At 50.5% G+C, this 14200-nt stretch overlaps 2 protein-coding genes across 3 annotated transcripts; one reads left to right on the top strand and one right to left on the bottom strand.

Annotated features, from left to right (window-relative positions):
* The first annotated feature begins 3598 nt into the window (after positions 1-3598).
* Positions 3599-6593, top strand: GLMP (glycosylated lysosomal membrane protein). 2 transcript variants are annotated; one of them, XM_003415150.4, is made up of 6 exons: positions 3601-3761; positions 4264-4521; positions 4689-4889; positions 5015-5233; positions 5712-5968; positions 6081-6593. In XM_003415150.4, the coding sequence occupies exons 1-6, from the start codon at positions 3642-3644 to the stop codon at positions 6244-6246; spliced, it is 1221 nt and encodes a 406-aa protein (XP_003415198.1). In that variant the 5' UTR covers positions 3601-3641; the 3' UTR covers positions 6247-6593. The 2 variants fall into 2 exon arrangements, with proteins under 2 accessions (XP_010593135.1, XP_003415198.1); XM_010594833.3 differs by lacking the exon at positions 4689-4889 and having other exon boundaries at positions 3599-3761.
* Positions 6594-6893: 300 nt separating this feature from the next.
* On the bottom strand, positions 6894-14194 carry TMEM79 (transmembrane protein 79). Its single transcript, XM_064282717.1, has 4 exons — positions 12731-14194; positions 11157-11947; positions 10639-10852; positions 6894-7857 (listed from the first exon to the last, which is right to left on the bottom strand). Exons 2-4 carry the CDS (start codon positions 11902-11904, stop codon positions 7644-7646), a joined length of 1176 nt encoding a protein of 391 aa, XP_064138787.1. The 5' UTR covers positions 11905-11947; positions 12731-14194; the 3' UTR covers positions 6894-7643.
* Positions 14195-14200: the final 6 nt, after the last annotated feature.

Raw genomic sequence — 14200 nt, 5'->3', positions numbered from 1 at the left:
ATGGGAGTGAAGTCATTAGTTGTCTTTATTTGCATTCTTGAAGGGCTGTTCTTCAGGATTTTCAGTAGATTTTGGTTGGGAAGACCTTTTTGAAGATAAAAGAATACAAAGTTTAAGAGTACCACTTTACATTGACCACCCAGAGAACAGGAGGAACCTGTCTGAATGATAGGTGTTCCCAACTGTGGTGGTATGTAGAGCAACACCCAGTCTGTGCTGGGGCTCAGGCATTTGTCCCTGAAACATCTCGTTTTTGTATTGTATTCTGTAGCTTTCAGAATCCTCCCTAGCCTACCTGGAGTGCTCTCAATGTTCTTTGTGATTCCAAACTACATTCTGACTTACTGGCTTATTCTTATGCCACAGTATTGTCAAAGTCCAACCTCTGCCTACCCTACTAGCAGAAACAAAAGATTTAAATCTCATCTTAGGCTTTGTTTTTATCACAAGGGAAAAAAATCTGAGTAGTGCCCCTGGGACACAGGAGGCTAGGTGGGGCCAGCCTTTGATTTCTTCAGTGTCCTTCCTCTTAGCTTCTGAGCCTTCCACCCTCCCCTTTGTCATGATTCATACATTCAGCCCTTTTTTCTTCCCCCCTGACCTAGGGTTTAGTCATACTAAATTGAACTACTAGGTAGATGTAATAGCTAGGACATAGCATCTGAGTGTAGCAGACGTTTACTCTCTGTGTGTGAACTCATTTAATCCTCACAACAACCTTCTAAGGAAGGCAGTATCTCCCATTTTATGGCTAGAGATCTAAAGCGTAGATAAAATGTCTAAGGGTCACAAGCTGTTAGTGTCAGACCCAGAGTTCATATGCAGGCAGTCTGCCAGGTGTGAGGTGGGAAGGAGCTTGTTAGGGCTGCTGGAGACCCTCTCTGCACTGTTCAACAACCAATTTTTAGCTTCCTACTTAGCCTAGTCCAAAGCCTGCAGCTTTTCCTCTTCTACGAGGGCCTCTCAATAAGCCCACCTGCCTTCTGCTGAAGTCCCTGCCTCTTTACTTGCAGTATTAGTTCCCTTAGAGCTTTTAGTCCTTAGAGAGAATGGTTTGTTCTCAAAAAAAAAAAAAAAATTTAAATCTTGAAGAAATATGCTCATAATACCTGAGAAATTATGGAGAGAGAAAAGTAGTCATACTCTGTAAATTTTTTACTGTCATTTGTCCGTTAATAAGTCCATCCTGTTTTTCGTTCTGATGGTTAAGTGCTTGGGTAATTGTACGTAGTAGACTTCCTTGCTGTCATTAAAAGTACCTACAAGGCCTACTAGTTGTGAACCTGTGGAAATCCCACTGGCGTGTTGGATCGGCCTGTGCTCTCCAGTCTAGCTTTCAAAGCCCCTCTGTTCTCAAAGTCTAAATTTAACAGTGTTCAAGGACCATACAGGTCACTTCTTCTACTGCCCTGCGTGAACCCTAGGCACTAGACTTAGGAAAAGAATTTTGCCACCCTCCTGACTTTGTTGATGGTTCTTCCCACTGTCAAACTCCTAGATTAAGTCAAATCCTATTTTTCCCTCATAAAGCAAAACTTTTTGCGTGATGGGGCAGGCTTGAATTCCTGACTAACCAAACACACTACTCAGTCATCCAAGGCTTTTATTCTTATTTTTACCATTTCTCAGAGTTGATATCTCTGAAGATATAAAAGTACTTTTTTCCTTAAGAAAGATAAGGGAACTTTGAGAATCCCAGTGTTTGTTATCTAGTACTGCTATAACAAATACCACAAGTGGATGACTTTAACAAAAAGAAATTTACTCTTTCACAGTCTAGTAGATTACAAGTCCAAATTCAGGGTGTCAGCTCCAGGGGAAGGCTTGCTATCTTTGTCGGCTCTGTAGGAAGGCCCTTGTCCTCAATCTTCCCCCGGTCAAAGAGCTTCTCAGGTGCAGGGACCCTGTGTCCAAAGGGCGCACTCTGCTCCTGGTGCTGCTTTCTTGCTCTTCTCTTTTCCTTCTGTCTCTTAAGAGAGAAAAGGTGGTACAGGCCACACCCCAGGGAAACTCCCTTTACGATGAATCAGGGAGGTGACCTGAGTAAGGGCAGTGGTACAATCCCACTGTAATCGTCAACATAAAACTGCAATCACAAAATGGAGGACAACCATACAATACTGGGAATCATGGCCTAACCAAGTTGATACATTTTTGAGGGAACATAATTCAATCCATGACACCGAGTATAGCCATTTGGGGAAGAAAATGAAGCTGGATGCCTACTTTGTTCTTTACAGCAAAATTTAATTTCAGGCAGGTGAAAATTTTAAATACATATATAAAAGTGAAACTAAGAGCACAGGGGGAAAAGAAGATTTAAAATGCATATTAGAGTAGGGGAAAAATATAGCCACATAAAGAATTTGCATGGCCAAAAAAAAAAGGGAGTCCTTTGTGACAACACAGTTAATTTCCACAAAGAATTTTTAGGACTTCGCAAGTAAGAAAAGGCCTACAGAAAAATAGGCAAAGGGTATAAACAGTGCCCAGGGAAGCAAAAATGAATGCCTCTGCAAAACATGAGATGCTTAACCTTTTTCAAAGAGAAATGGCAAATTAGGTTGGTAAACGCTTTTGGGGGTGTGGGGAAATGGGCATGCAAAAGTATGGTGTGAGTGTCCATTGGTAAAGCTCATACAGGGGCCATTTGACAGGGCAGTGCTGCTCCTGGGTAGTCATCGTATGGGTTTGGGTACAAACACATGACATGCTGTATGTCCAAGGGGGGATATTTCTTCCACCATTGTTTGCCATAGCAAAGTAATGGAAATAATCATGGTTCTGGTTAGATTAGATATATCCTCAGAACACCCCCCTGCAATTACTGTGTAGAATCAGGTAGCTCCAAGTGTGTTGGTAAAGAACAGTTGTCAATATATTAATGGAAAAACCAAACTGCGGAACAGTGTTTGGGTGCCATCGTTGTGCAGCATTTTAAATACATGTTCTTGAGTACACATAAAATATCTTTGGAAGGATACATAAGAAACGGGTGATTTGTCCATTGGAGGAGTAACCAGGTTACTGGGGAATGAAGATGTTACTCTCTGGTGCCTATTGGATTTTGTACTATCTATATAATTTTAATTTGAAAGCAAGCAAAATTAAAGAAAAAAAAAGTGACAACAAGAAGCGCATTCCTTCAGCCAGTCGCAACTTCCTTCCTCTTTGGGCAAATATGTACGTGCTGCTCTCGTATCTTATCTTCCTGAGGCGTATTTTCTCCACAATAAAATTGGTAACTCTTCCAGAACAAGAACCTGCATACCTGGGAGCTCAATAAATATTAGATTGATAAAAGCCCTCCGGGGTGCACTACCTCTCCCATGGAATTTTATTGGGATCCCATTTGGATCTTAAATCCAGACATCATGCCCACTACAGGCAACTGTGCAGTGGGACCAGCTGGGTAGAAGAGGACAGAAGTGTGTCCACATATCTCCTGTGGGGTGTCTCGCTTGTCCTCCAAGTCAGGGAAGGCGAACTCCCAATGGTTCTAATTGTATTCTAACTCAAGCTGAAATCTGAGCTAAGGGAGGCGGTCTCTTTAAGAACTGGTATGGTGGCTCCGCCCTTTAAAGGGATCAGCTGAATCCAAGTCACTTGACTTTCCGGTGCCTGTTCGGAAGTTGGGCCACATGTGCGGCTGTGGGGAGCCCAGCTGGGGTTGGGGGCTCTGTGCCCCCAGCCCCATACTCCTCCTGAGCCTACTTCTGTCTGCAGCCCCGTTTGGTCTGCTGGGGGAGGAGACCCGCCAGGTGAGGCTCTGGGGCTAGGAACAACAGCGGTTTCAGGAAATGCTACCCTTTCGGGGTGGCTGGAATATGGGGCAAATGAGGGGTGGGGGCCTGGCTGCAAAGAGAAGGATTCTTCCATCTGGGGAGAGGGGAGGCAGCCAGGGGTAAAAGAATTGTGGAGTAGGGTGGATGTGAGGACTTTGTACCTTCAGATGAAGTCTGGACCCTGACTCAGCCCTGAGGGACCCAGGTGCAGGCTAGTCTTGGATTTTTCCCTTCCTCATAGTCCTGTGCCCTGATCTGCCACTGGCTGTACCCCCATCTCCTCCAACTCACCTCTGCCCCTTCCCCCAGGATTCCCTTAGCTCCCACACCCAAGTCTCTTGCCTCGGTCTCTGAGAGATCCCGCCCCTTCCCCAGTATTCCCCAAGTCCCCCCACTGAGGCATCTCCTTTGCCCTCTGTCTCTCCCTGATCCTGTTCCCTCAACCCTCCCTCCTCATTCACACTACTCCTTGTTCCAGGTATCTCTGGAGGCCGTCCCTGGCTGGCCAGGGCCCCCCCAGAACTTGCTGCATATCCGGGCAGTGGGTGCCAACTCCACGCTGCACTATGTATGGAGCAGCCTGGGGCTTCCAGCAGTCCTGCTGGTGGCCACCAACACCCCTCACAGCTTCCTGAGCGTCAACTGGAGCCGCCTGCTATCCCCTGAGCCTGATGAGGGCCTGATGGTACTCCCCAAGGACAGCATCCAGTTTTCTTCTGCCCTTGTCTTTACCAGGGTGAGGAGGTTGGGGGAAACCAAAGGGAAGAGCCTCAGAGGAGGGGGTTCATCCTCATTTGAGGGAGGAGCTGAAGACTGGGGGTGGGGCCAATGAGTAGGAGGGTGATGATCCAGGAGAAAGCTCGACCCAGGCAACCCCAGTCCTGTCCCACCCCTGTCCTCCAGCTGTTTGAGTTTGATAGCACCAATGTGTCCGATGTGACAGCAAAGCTCCCAGGAAAACCGTATCCCCCATACTCTTTGGCTGAGTTCTCCTGGAACAACATCACTGACTCATTGGATCCTGCCACCCTAAGTGCCACATTTCGAGGCCGCCCCATACATGACCTTACCAAGGCTTTTGTCAATGGCAGCCTGTCGTTCAGGGTAAGAATGTGGGGAATCAGAAGGAATTAAGGCTTATTTATGGGGGTGGGAGTTAATGATGGGGGTGGACCTCAAGCTCAGGCATTCATCTGCTTCCCACATGTCCTGTGCCTCCTCCTTTCTAGGTCCAGGCGTTTTCCACATCTGGCCGGCCAATCCAACCCCCTCGCCTCCTGCACACGGCAGACACCTGCCAGCTGGAGGTAGTCCTGACTGGGGCCTCTCCCCGGGGAAACTGCTCCCTGTTTGGGCTGGAGGTAGCTACCTTGAGCCAGGGCCCTGACTGCCCCTCAGTGCAGGAGCAGCGCTCCATCGACGATGAATATGCACCTGCTGTCTTCCAGGTCAGGCTTCCAGTGGAGAGGTACATGGGTGGGGCATGTAGGTGGGACCCCATCAGGACTTCAGAGAGTCATTCAAACATTTAACATTTAGCAACACTTTATTCAGCTCCTCTAAGTGCTGGGCAAAGTGCTAACCAATCTAACTCAGTGGAGGAGACAGGCAGAAGGCCGTGCCATGTGACTTGTGGTCTGGCAGGTGGGGATCTGCAGGGGCCTCAAAGGAAGGAGCTGAGTGCTGACTTGCAGGATGTCAGAGCTAGAAAAGGACTTGGTGCTGATCTAGTACGACTCCTCCTTTCTACAGAGCAGAGACTGAAGCCCTCGTGCACAGCCTGTCAGTTCTAGAACCAGGCCTAGGACTTGGACCCCTGCTTCCCCTGGCACAGTGCCTGTCACTACTAGTGACTGATGGAGACTGGGAGGGGACGAGGGACAAAAAGGGTTGATCGTCTTCACTCTGCCTTGTCTTTCTTCCCAGTTGGACCAGCTACTGTGGGGCTCCCTCCCATCAGGCTTCGTGCAGTGGCGACCAGTGGCTTTCTCACAGAAGCAGAGGGGCCGAGAATCAGCCCTGCCCTGCCAAGTATCCCCACTTCACCCCACCTTGGCATACTCTCTTCCCCAGTCACCCATTGTCCAGGCCTACTTTGGGTCCCAGACCAACTTCTGTGCCTTCAATCTGACGTTTGGGGCTTCCACAGGCCCTGGCTACTGGGACCAATACTACCTCAGCTGGTGAGAGCCAGGGCCTGGTCTGAGGGGTTTGGGGGATTGGGGTGGGGGAGAGCTGAGCCTCCCAGTCCTCTGTCCTAAGCCTGCTAACTCTTTTTCACCCTGCTTGCTCTAGGTCGATGCTCCTGGGTATGGGCTCCCCTCCGGTGGATGCCTTGTCCCCACTAGTCCTGGGTATCATGGCGGTAGCCTTGGGTGCTCCAGGGCTCATGCTGCTAGGCGGGGGCCTGATTCTGCTCCTGCACCACAAGCAGTACTCAGAGTACCAGCCCATAAATTGAGGCCCTCTTGTTAGAGGGAAGGACATCACTGAACCTGCCTTGCTGTGCCTCATACCTCTGTAGGTTGGAGGGTCAATGTTCCTAACCACGCCATCTTGCTTTTCTGCAGAACCTCAAACCCCAGCCTCGACAGTGTGGAGACTCCCAGGTTGGGCTTCTTTCATACCCTGGAGAGGAGGCCAGGGATGGGGTTATTGGTAGAGGAAGGGTCCCCTTGGTGTTGCCTCCCCTGCTCCTCCTCCCCGCCTCCCCATTTCCCCTGGATGGGACTTAACAGGCCTGAATGACAGGCTTTCTAACTGGCTGGCTGCCCTGGAGGTGGTGAAATAGACTTTTTTTTTATAGAGCTCCAGCCTCTCAATGTATGAGTGTTGTTGGGCCGGTTTGGGCTGGTTCCAGCGAATAGGCAGGCTCAGAGATGGGTGTGGAAGGTGTGTTTCTGTTTTTCACCAGGCCTAGTTCTCCCCCTTGCCATGGGACAGAGGCTCCAACCAGCCACCCCCTACCATGTGGAGCTGGGAGGTTTCTGCTGCACAGTCTGAATCAAGGAAGGGATGCTGGAGACTAGGGGACAAACACAAAGAAACAACCAATCAAGTCTGTGGTAGTAATTTATTGTCCCCCACACACATATACGCACATACTCACACTCGGTTAACATTTGCCACTGTGCCGTCCAGTCACTCCCCAGCTGCCACATGCATGGTCATACACTCACTCCACAGCCACTTTTTGTGCTCTTGGGAGGCAGGTTTCCCTGTCTGCTCCCCTTTTCCCATGCAAGAGGTGTGATTTGTGGGCACTTTAGAGGTGGGAAGTCACAGGGGCCTAAATATGTTGGAAGGGATGAGGCAGCAGCCCTGGGTTGGGACAACTGGAATAATCTTGGCTGAGGCTAAAGGGCAGGTCATCCCAAACCCAGACCCCCTAGGGAAGGTTTTCACCAAACTTCAAAGTCCTGTCTCATAGCATGTCAGACACAGAAATGATCAAAGGTTTGGCTGTGGCTCTGCTACCTACTTAGCAGGGGCCTTGGGAGGGGGCAGAGTCCAGCATTAGTGGGCCTTGTGTGGCAGTGGTGGGAGGCTGCTCAGGAAAAAACCTCCCTGTTTCTGGCCCCTGTGCCCTCAGCATCCTTAAAGGACGGAGTGGTTCATCTCTTTCCCTGCAAGAAAACTAAAACCCTGCCTCATGACTGTGAAGAGCCGCGCTGGCAGGGGAACAGAGGACGGTGCGGGCTCTGATTGCATGGGACCCCTAGGGCAGTAGCGGGATTCATCCCTCAGAGGCACCAGGATTGGGGCAAAGTCCAGGCCAGCAAACCCATTCAGAGAAGTGCCCCAAGCCCATCCGGGATCAGCCCACCCGCGAACCCGGGAGACTGGAGGGCCAGCGGCTCAGCCCCAGGGGCGGGGCCTGTAGATGGAGGCGGAGTGGGCGTGGTCCGGGTAGTCCAGGCGGCTCTCCGCCGCAGTGAGCATGCGCTCGGGCTCCACCACGAACATGTAGTAGAGGTTCCACACCAGCATGGCCAGCAGCGGCAGGAACGTCAAGCCGTAGCCAAAGCCTCGGAAGGAGCGGCCCACGGCGAAGGTCAGCCAGTATATCAGCCTGCGAAGGCAAGAAAGGGTCAGACCATCCTATGGATCACAACAGTCCCATCCGTTGTGCGTGGGGTGGCCATGAGTCTGTCGCCCACTGGACATCAGCTCATAACCACCACCACCCTCGAGGGAAGCGCATAGGCTGATGGTGGTGAGAACACACAGTGAAGGAGGTAGATGGGGGCTGGTGAATACAGCTGGTATACTAATAACAGCCAATATTCGTGCACTTACAATGTGCCAGGTACTGTGCTAATTACTTGAACAGCACTATTAGACTTATCCACATCTCTATGAAACCGGTATATTTATCCTCCTCTTTTATATATTTTTCAAATTTTAATTAAAAATTTTCGAATGGGTAGTATACATTGACATGGTTCAAAATTCAAAGGTACCCCCATGCATATAGTACCTTTCCTGACTCCCTGGCAGCCGGTGTTATGGTTTCTTGTGCTTCAAGTGATCTTTTACACACATAGGATGAGCGAAACGATTTTTGTTTTCTTTTTCTCCCTTTTTTGAAGTACAGCAGCATACTATATGCACTGTTCTACACGTTGATTTTTTTCTTTTAACGTATCTTGGAGATAATTTTATATCAGTATATAAACAGCTTCCTCATTCTTTTACATCGGCAGTGCATTTCAGTGTGTTTATTTCCTCTTTTGCCAATGAGGAAACTAAGGCTCCAAAGGGGTTAAATAAGACTGGCTCAAGGTTATACATCTGGGAAATAGCAAAGCTGTGATTTGAACCCAAGCCTCATGTCTTTTTAAAGGGGCAGAGGAAAAAGAGGAGAAGCCAGCTTCACGAGGGCTTGAAGCCCAGAGGGATGGGTCAGCCACCAAATTTTCCCTTTCGGAAAAACAAAATACACATCCTTCAATGGGGATTGGAGGAGCAGCATCTGCTTAATATAAAAAGGACTGACCACTCATTACAAAACTGCTTTTTCACCTGTGAAAGGGAGGGAAGAGTAACTGCGGTTTCTGGACTGTACCAGGAAGCAGCATGGGATAACAGTAAGAGGCCACATTTATCAAGCCTTCCCAAGTGCCTGGCTGCTGTAAGCACCCTACAGGAATTAACTCATTCAGTCCTCACAACAACTGCATTTTATAGATGATGAAACAGGCACAAAATGCTAAGGCAACTTGGCCATGGAAGAGAAGAAAGGAGCCTGGATAGAAGGAGGAAGGGACCTGGATTCCAGTCCTATAAAATGAGGCGGCTGGACCGGATAATTGCTGAGTCTTCCTTTAGCTCCCTAATGATTCTTACTGCTTAAGCCAACTTCTCCCTGAGACCAGCATTCTCCAAGAGAGATGGGAGGTTGAGTTACGTAAGCAGGAACATATTTATCTTGAGAAACATTTACGGAGAGAAAAGGCAAAGCTGCATGATGGTCAGGAGGCTGGGGGAGGGGGGTACAGCTGACCACTAGACTACAATCAAAAGTGACAGGAAGGCACATTTTAGCTTGATATAAGGAATAATATTTTAGCAGTTAAAGCTACCTGGAAGCCTGTATCAAAAGTAACAAGAGGAAATGTAATAGGGAAAAATGGAAAGACCTGCGTTTGGGCTCAGAAATTCAAAGATGCCTTCCAGGTGAACAGTAGTTCACGTGGAAAAAGCCCTAAGGATTTCAGGGGACTGCAGACTCTGAATGAAAGGAGAGTAATGACGCTACCATGAGAGCTAATGTGGCCATGGTTTGCATGAATAGGACAGTGCCCTTGAAGGGTCCCCATTAACAAGCAGGAGAATTTCCTGCCCAGAGGAAAGGACCTGGGACAGTGAAGGGACCTGGGCAGTTAGCAAAGAAAGAGACTGGGTAGCAGGGTGCTGAGCTAGGGGGTTTAAGAGCTGTCATCAAACGCCTGAATTTGTCTTAGGCAATTCCAGAGATCAGGGTCGGGGCAGCAGTTTTCAGCACAACATAAAAACTTTCTAACAGTTAACCCGTTGTCATCAAGTCAGTTCCGACTCATGGCAACCCCATGTATTACAGAGTAGAATTCAGCTCCGTGGGGTTTTCTTGGCTGTAATCTTTATGGAAGCAGATCACCAGGCCTTTCTCTCATGGTGCTACTGGGTGGGTTCAAAACCGTCAACTTTTTGATTAGTAGTGGGTGCAAGTCATTTGCAATGCCCAGGGACTCCTAATAATTGTTGTGTGCCCTCGAGTCGATTCTGACTCATAGAGACCCAGTGTGACAGAGTAGAACTGCCCCATGGGGTCTCCCAGGCTGTAATCTTTACAGGAGCAGATCGCCAGGTCTCTTCTCCCACAGAGCAGTGGTGGGTTAGAACCTCCAACCTTTCAGTTAGCAGCTGAGCACTTAACCATTGTGCCACCAGGGCTCCTTTATAACAATCAGGACCTTTAAGAAGTGAAACAGATTGTCTTATAAAGAATTGAGCCCCTTATCTGAGGGGGTGTTCAACAAGACGCCAAATGGCCACTAGACCAGAGTGCCACAGAGGAGTGGCTACAACGGGTGGGAGGTTGGTCAGGATGATGCCTGAAGGCCCTTCAGGTTCTAGGTTGGTATATATGTCTCTGAAGTCAGCTTCCTATGAGAAGACATATGAGCTGATTACCCACTACCAGGTGAGGTCAAGTGCAAGGGAGAAAGTGGACTCACTGCTCCAGGATGCACATTTGGGCTGATGCAGAATCCAGAAAGACCCCTGTCCCTGGTTCTCCAGCCATTCAGTTGCCTGGGTCCCTCTAGCATCACTGCCTTGCCCTCAAGCTCCACCCACAGTCCCAACTCACCTGGAGATGGCAAAGAGGCCAGTGAGCAGTGGGAGCAGCTTGAGGGTGTCCTGGGGCAGGTAGGTGGAAAGCACGGCCAGGTTGAAGAAGTAGAGGATGAAGAGCTGCACCGACTGGGCCACATATCGCCGGTGGATCTCCACCTCCCGCCGGGGCTCCCCAAAGGGCCGTAGGGCAGAAAAGCACAGCAGGCTCAGCCCATATACCAGGATTCCTGGGGTGGGGTTGGGGAGCACACAGAGTCAGGAAAGACAGGAGGAAGGAGCTTTAGGCAGGAAGCTGGGGCCAGGGTTCACAGTGGAGGGTGCAGGCCCCACAGAAGGAAAGTGCATAGATTATACACAGTGGGGCTGAGGTGGTCCTAAGATGGGTGGACACACAGGTGGCAGGGCACAGGAGGCCATGAGGGGTCCAGCTCGAGTGAAGGGAAACCCAACTGCTCCCCAAACCAGCAGGTCCCACCCTCCTCGAGTCTAGTTCCCAGATGTCCCCTTTCTTCTGAAGGGCCCCGAGCTCACCCAGCACGATGGGGAAGGTGGCAAAGACCCCGCAGCGCAGCGTGTAGACCAGACGGGAACTCACTGTGGGCAGCCGAGGGGCATCGAAGGGCAAGAAGGCATATGCCCCATACAGTAGGCAGGGGAAGAGGATGAGGGCAGCCCCTACCGAGGCCACGGCCCTCAGCCCCTCACGGCTCCCACAGCCCTTGCAGGACCGGCTAGGTGGCCTCACCACTGCCTCAGCCCACTTGCGCTCAGGGGGCTCAGGGTGGGTGGCCCGGGTGGGCAGAAAGGCCCGGCGCTCCTCCTCGCCTGACTCACAGCGCACTATGAGGTCCTCCTGGGGCCGCCGCTCAATGCATTGTAGGTCGATGGGCACAAAGGCGCGGGCTGCCTTCTCAGGCAGCAGGTTCACATCATCTTCGGATGGCTCCTCTGGCCTGGGAGGTGGCTCTGACTCTAGGGACTCTGGCCCAATGCCCCGCCAGCCGGGGGGGTCTGGGAACGGAGCACTGGGCTGGGGGCCAGTCCCCCAGGGCAAGGTGGCAGCCTCGCTCACTGTGCTGTCCAGACCATCCTCAGTCCCCTCTCCAGCCATGGGAGACCCAACCGAAGACTCCACTCTGGGGGACTCAGCTCTGGGGGACTCAGCCCCACCTTCCCCTTCTGGCTGCTGGCCATTGGGAACCAAAGCCTGAGGTGGGCTCTTTTCCAAAGCCTCGGACCCCTTCACTTCCAACAGGGCTACGGTCTCAGGTTTGGTCATGCTGAGGCCTCAGTTCTGGGGTCTACAGCGAGGTCATGTCACCCTGGAGAGAGCAGAGGGAAGCTCTGTCAGTGCCCCTGTCCTCTGGCCCTTAGGACAAGCGGGCAGAGCTGGAACTCTCCAGGACAGACCCTTGATGGGCTTGAGCCCCATCTGGGACCTTAAGGAGAACATGCTGTGAGGAAGGTGTTGAAACAGAGGGAGGTGGAAGGGAAGTGAGCAGCTGAAATGGAGGCTCCCTTTCGACACCAAATGCCAACCAGCAGGAGACGGTGAGTCAGGGGGGCACAGGTCCTGGCAGTTATGGCCTCAGCTGGCCTACCCACGCCTTCTGCCCCACTCCACCAAAACCCCTGGGGTCATGGCCACCCTAATCCAGGAAAGGGAGAAAGAGGAGGTGTCTAGAACTTTGCCAAGAACTTCCTTTCCACCCAGGACCTTCCTGTGACTAGAGAAGCTGCCCCCCTATTTTCCCACCTGCCCTTCCCCCTGCAGACCACCACGTGGAACTCTAGTGGCAGTGGATGCCCGTGATTTGCCTACAAATATGTCCTAGGGAGCTAGCTGTCCCAGGGCACCCTGTCCCTTCAGCTCCAATCTGGGTATTTGGTCAGATTCCAAACACCTCACTGGCCTACTTCATCTACCTCCACAGGGCTGGGGTCTGTCCATTCCCAACTTCCAGGTTTAATAATGGCTGTTTTCCATGTCTCTCCTCCTGCCTTTCTTTCCACCCTGCCATTTGGTCTGCACCTCACTGCTCCCTCCTTTTCCACAAGGACGCTTCTACCCCTCCTCGCAGTTTGGACCCATGACACCCTCTTACTTTCCATCTGGAGACAGGTGGAGGGTCCTGGCCGGTGTCTGGGAAGGAGCTGCCCAGCTCCCTGCTGGCTCTACAAGTATTTCTCTCCGTCTCCCTCTCTTTACCTGTGTCTCCAAACCTGTCTGACCAGAGCAGGTGGGGCCCAGATTAAAGGAGCAGGCCCCGCCCAGCTGAATTGGCCGACAGAAAAGGCATTAGAGGAGGGACTTCATTCTTTCTGGAAGTGGGGGTGCAGGTGGGCATAGGCACCAGTACACTTTTTAGGTACATGGGATGTGTAGGGGCTCCCAGCTAGGAAAGCAGAGGAGGAAGAGTGGGTTTGTATATTCGCAGGTATTGGAATAAGTTGGAATGCCCAGAAAAGAGGTGGAATTTGTACATTTATTTATTCAGTAAATACTTATTGAAGTATTATTAGCTAGATGCTATTTTAGGTACTGACCCAGAAGAAAACAAGGTGACAGCCAAGGTCCCTGTCCTTGAGGAGCTTTTGTTCTATTGGGGTGATAGATAATTAAAAAACCTAGCAACTAAGCCAAAAAGACAATTTCAATAAGGAAAGTCTCTTTGACAGGGTGACATTCCAGCCGAGACCTGATGGGAAATCAGGAGTATGAGTGTTCCAGGCAGAGGAACAGCAAGTGAAAGGCCAACAGGTAGGAAGGACAGACTGTTTCAGGAGCAGAAAGAGGGTCAGGTGGCTGGAGCCAAGAGCATAGTGGTGGAAGGGAAATTTATGTTCCCATTGCAACCTGTAAACAGGCTCGGGGACACCTTGCTTTTTAACTTATTAAGGTTAAGAGAGCAATACAAATCCATGTTAGATAGCAGGTGATCCTTCTACGTGAGCGAGTGGGAGAAAAGGTGGCTTCTCATTCCTGTGCGATCTTATTCCTAAAGGCATTGGAACTCTGTGAGACCACGGTTAGTGTCTAGCTTGCTCACCTCTGTGTCCTCAGCACGGTGGTTGGAAGACAGCAAGTATTCAATAAATGTTTGCTGGGCTGGTGTGAAAGAGATACGCAAGCTGGAAATCTTTCGGAGGTGGAGCTGAAAGGCGCGATGCTTGTACAAAAGTCTCACTGGGACTTACTCCTATGTGATCCTTGGCTTTTTCCAAGAAAATTTTAACTTTTTTTTTTTTTAATTATGGAAAAAAGGGAGAATTGGAGTCACTCTAACCAGTAACCTGAAAGACGCTCGGCTCAAATGGGGAGAGACTGAGGGCAGATCACTGGGACGCCCCTCGCTGTTGGCTCTCCTGCCCCAATCCAGTTTAGCTTCAGCCTCCTGAGTCCACTGTCTGTTCTCTGGAAGCTTTGTCAATAAAGTTTTTCGTGAGCGCTTAGAGAAGCCAGAATGGAGCCATGCTGCCCAGAGTTAGTTCTGGCAACTTCCCGGGAGGGAAAATGAGTTTCGCGAGATTTGGCAGTAGCCGGCCACTGGCCTACAACCGTGCGCCTGACTGAT

Source organism: Loxodonta africana, chromosome 3 (genome assembly GCF_030014295.1).
Source record: "Loxodonta africana isolate mLoxAfr1 chromosome 3, mLoxAfr1.hap2, whole genome shotgun sequence".
Classification (NCBI taxonomy): domain Eukaryota; kingdom Metazoa; phylum Chordata; class Mammalia; order Proboscidea; family Elephantidae; genus Loxodonta; species Loxodonta africana.
This window is presented reverse-complemented; position numbering and strand designations above follow the sequence as displayed.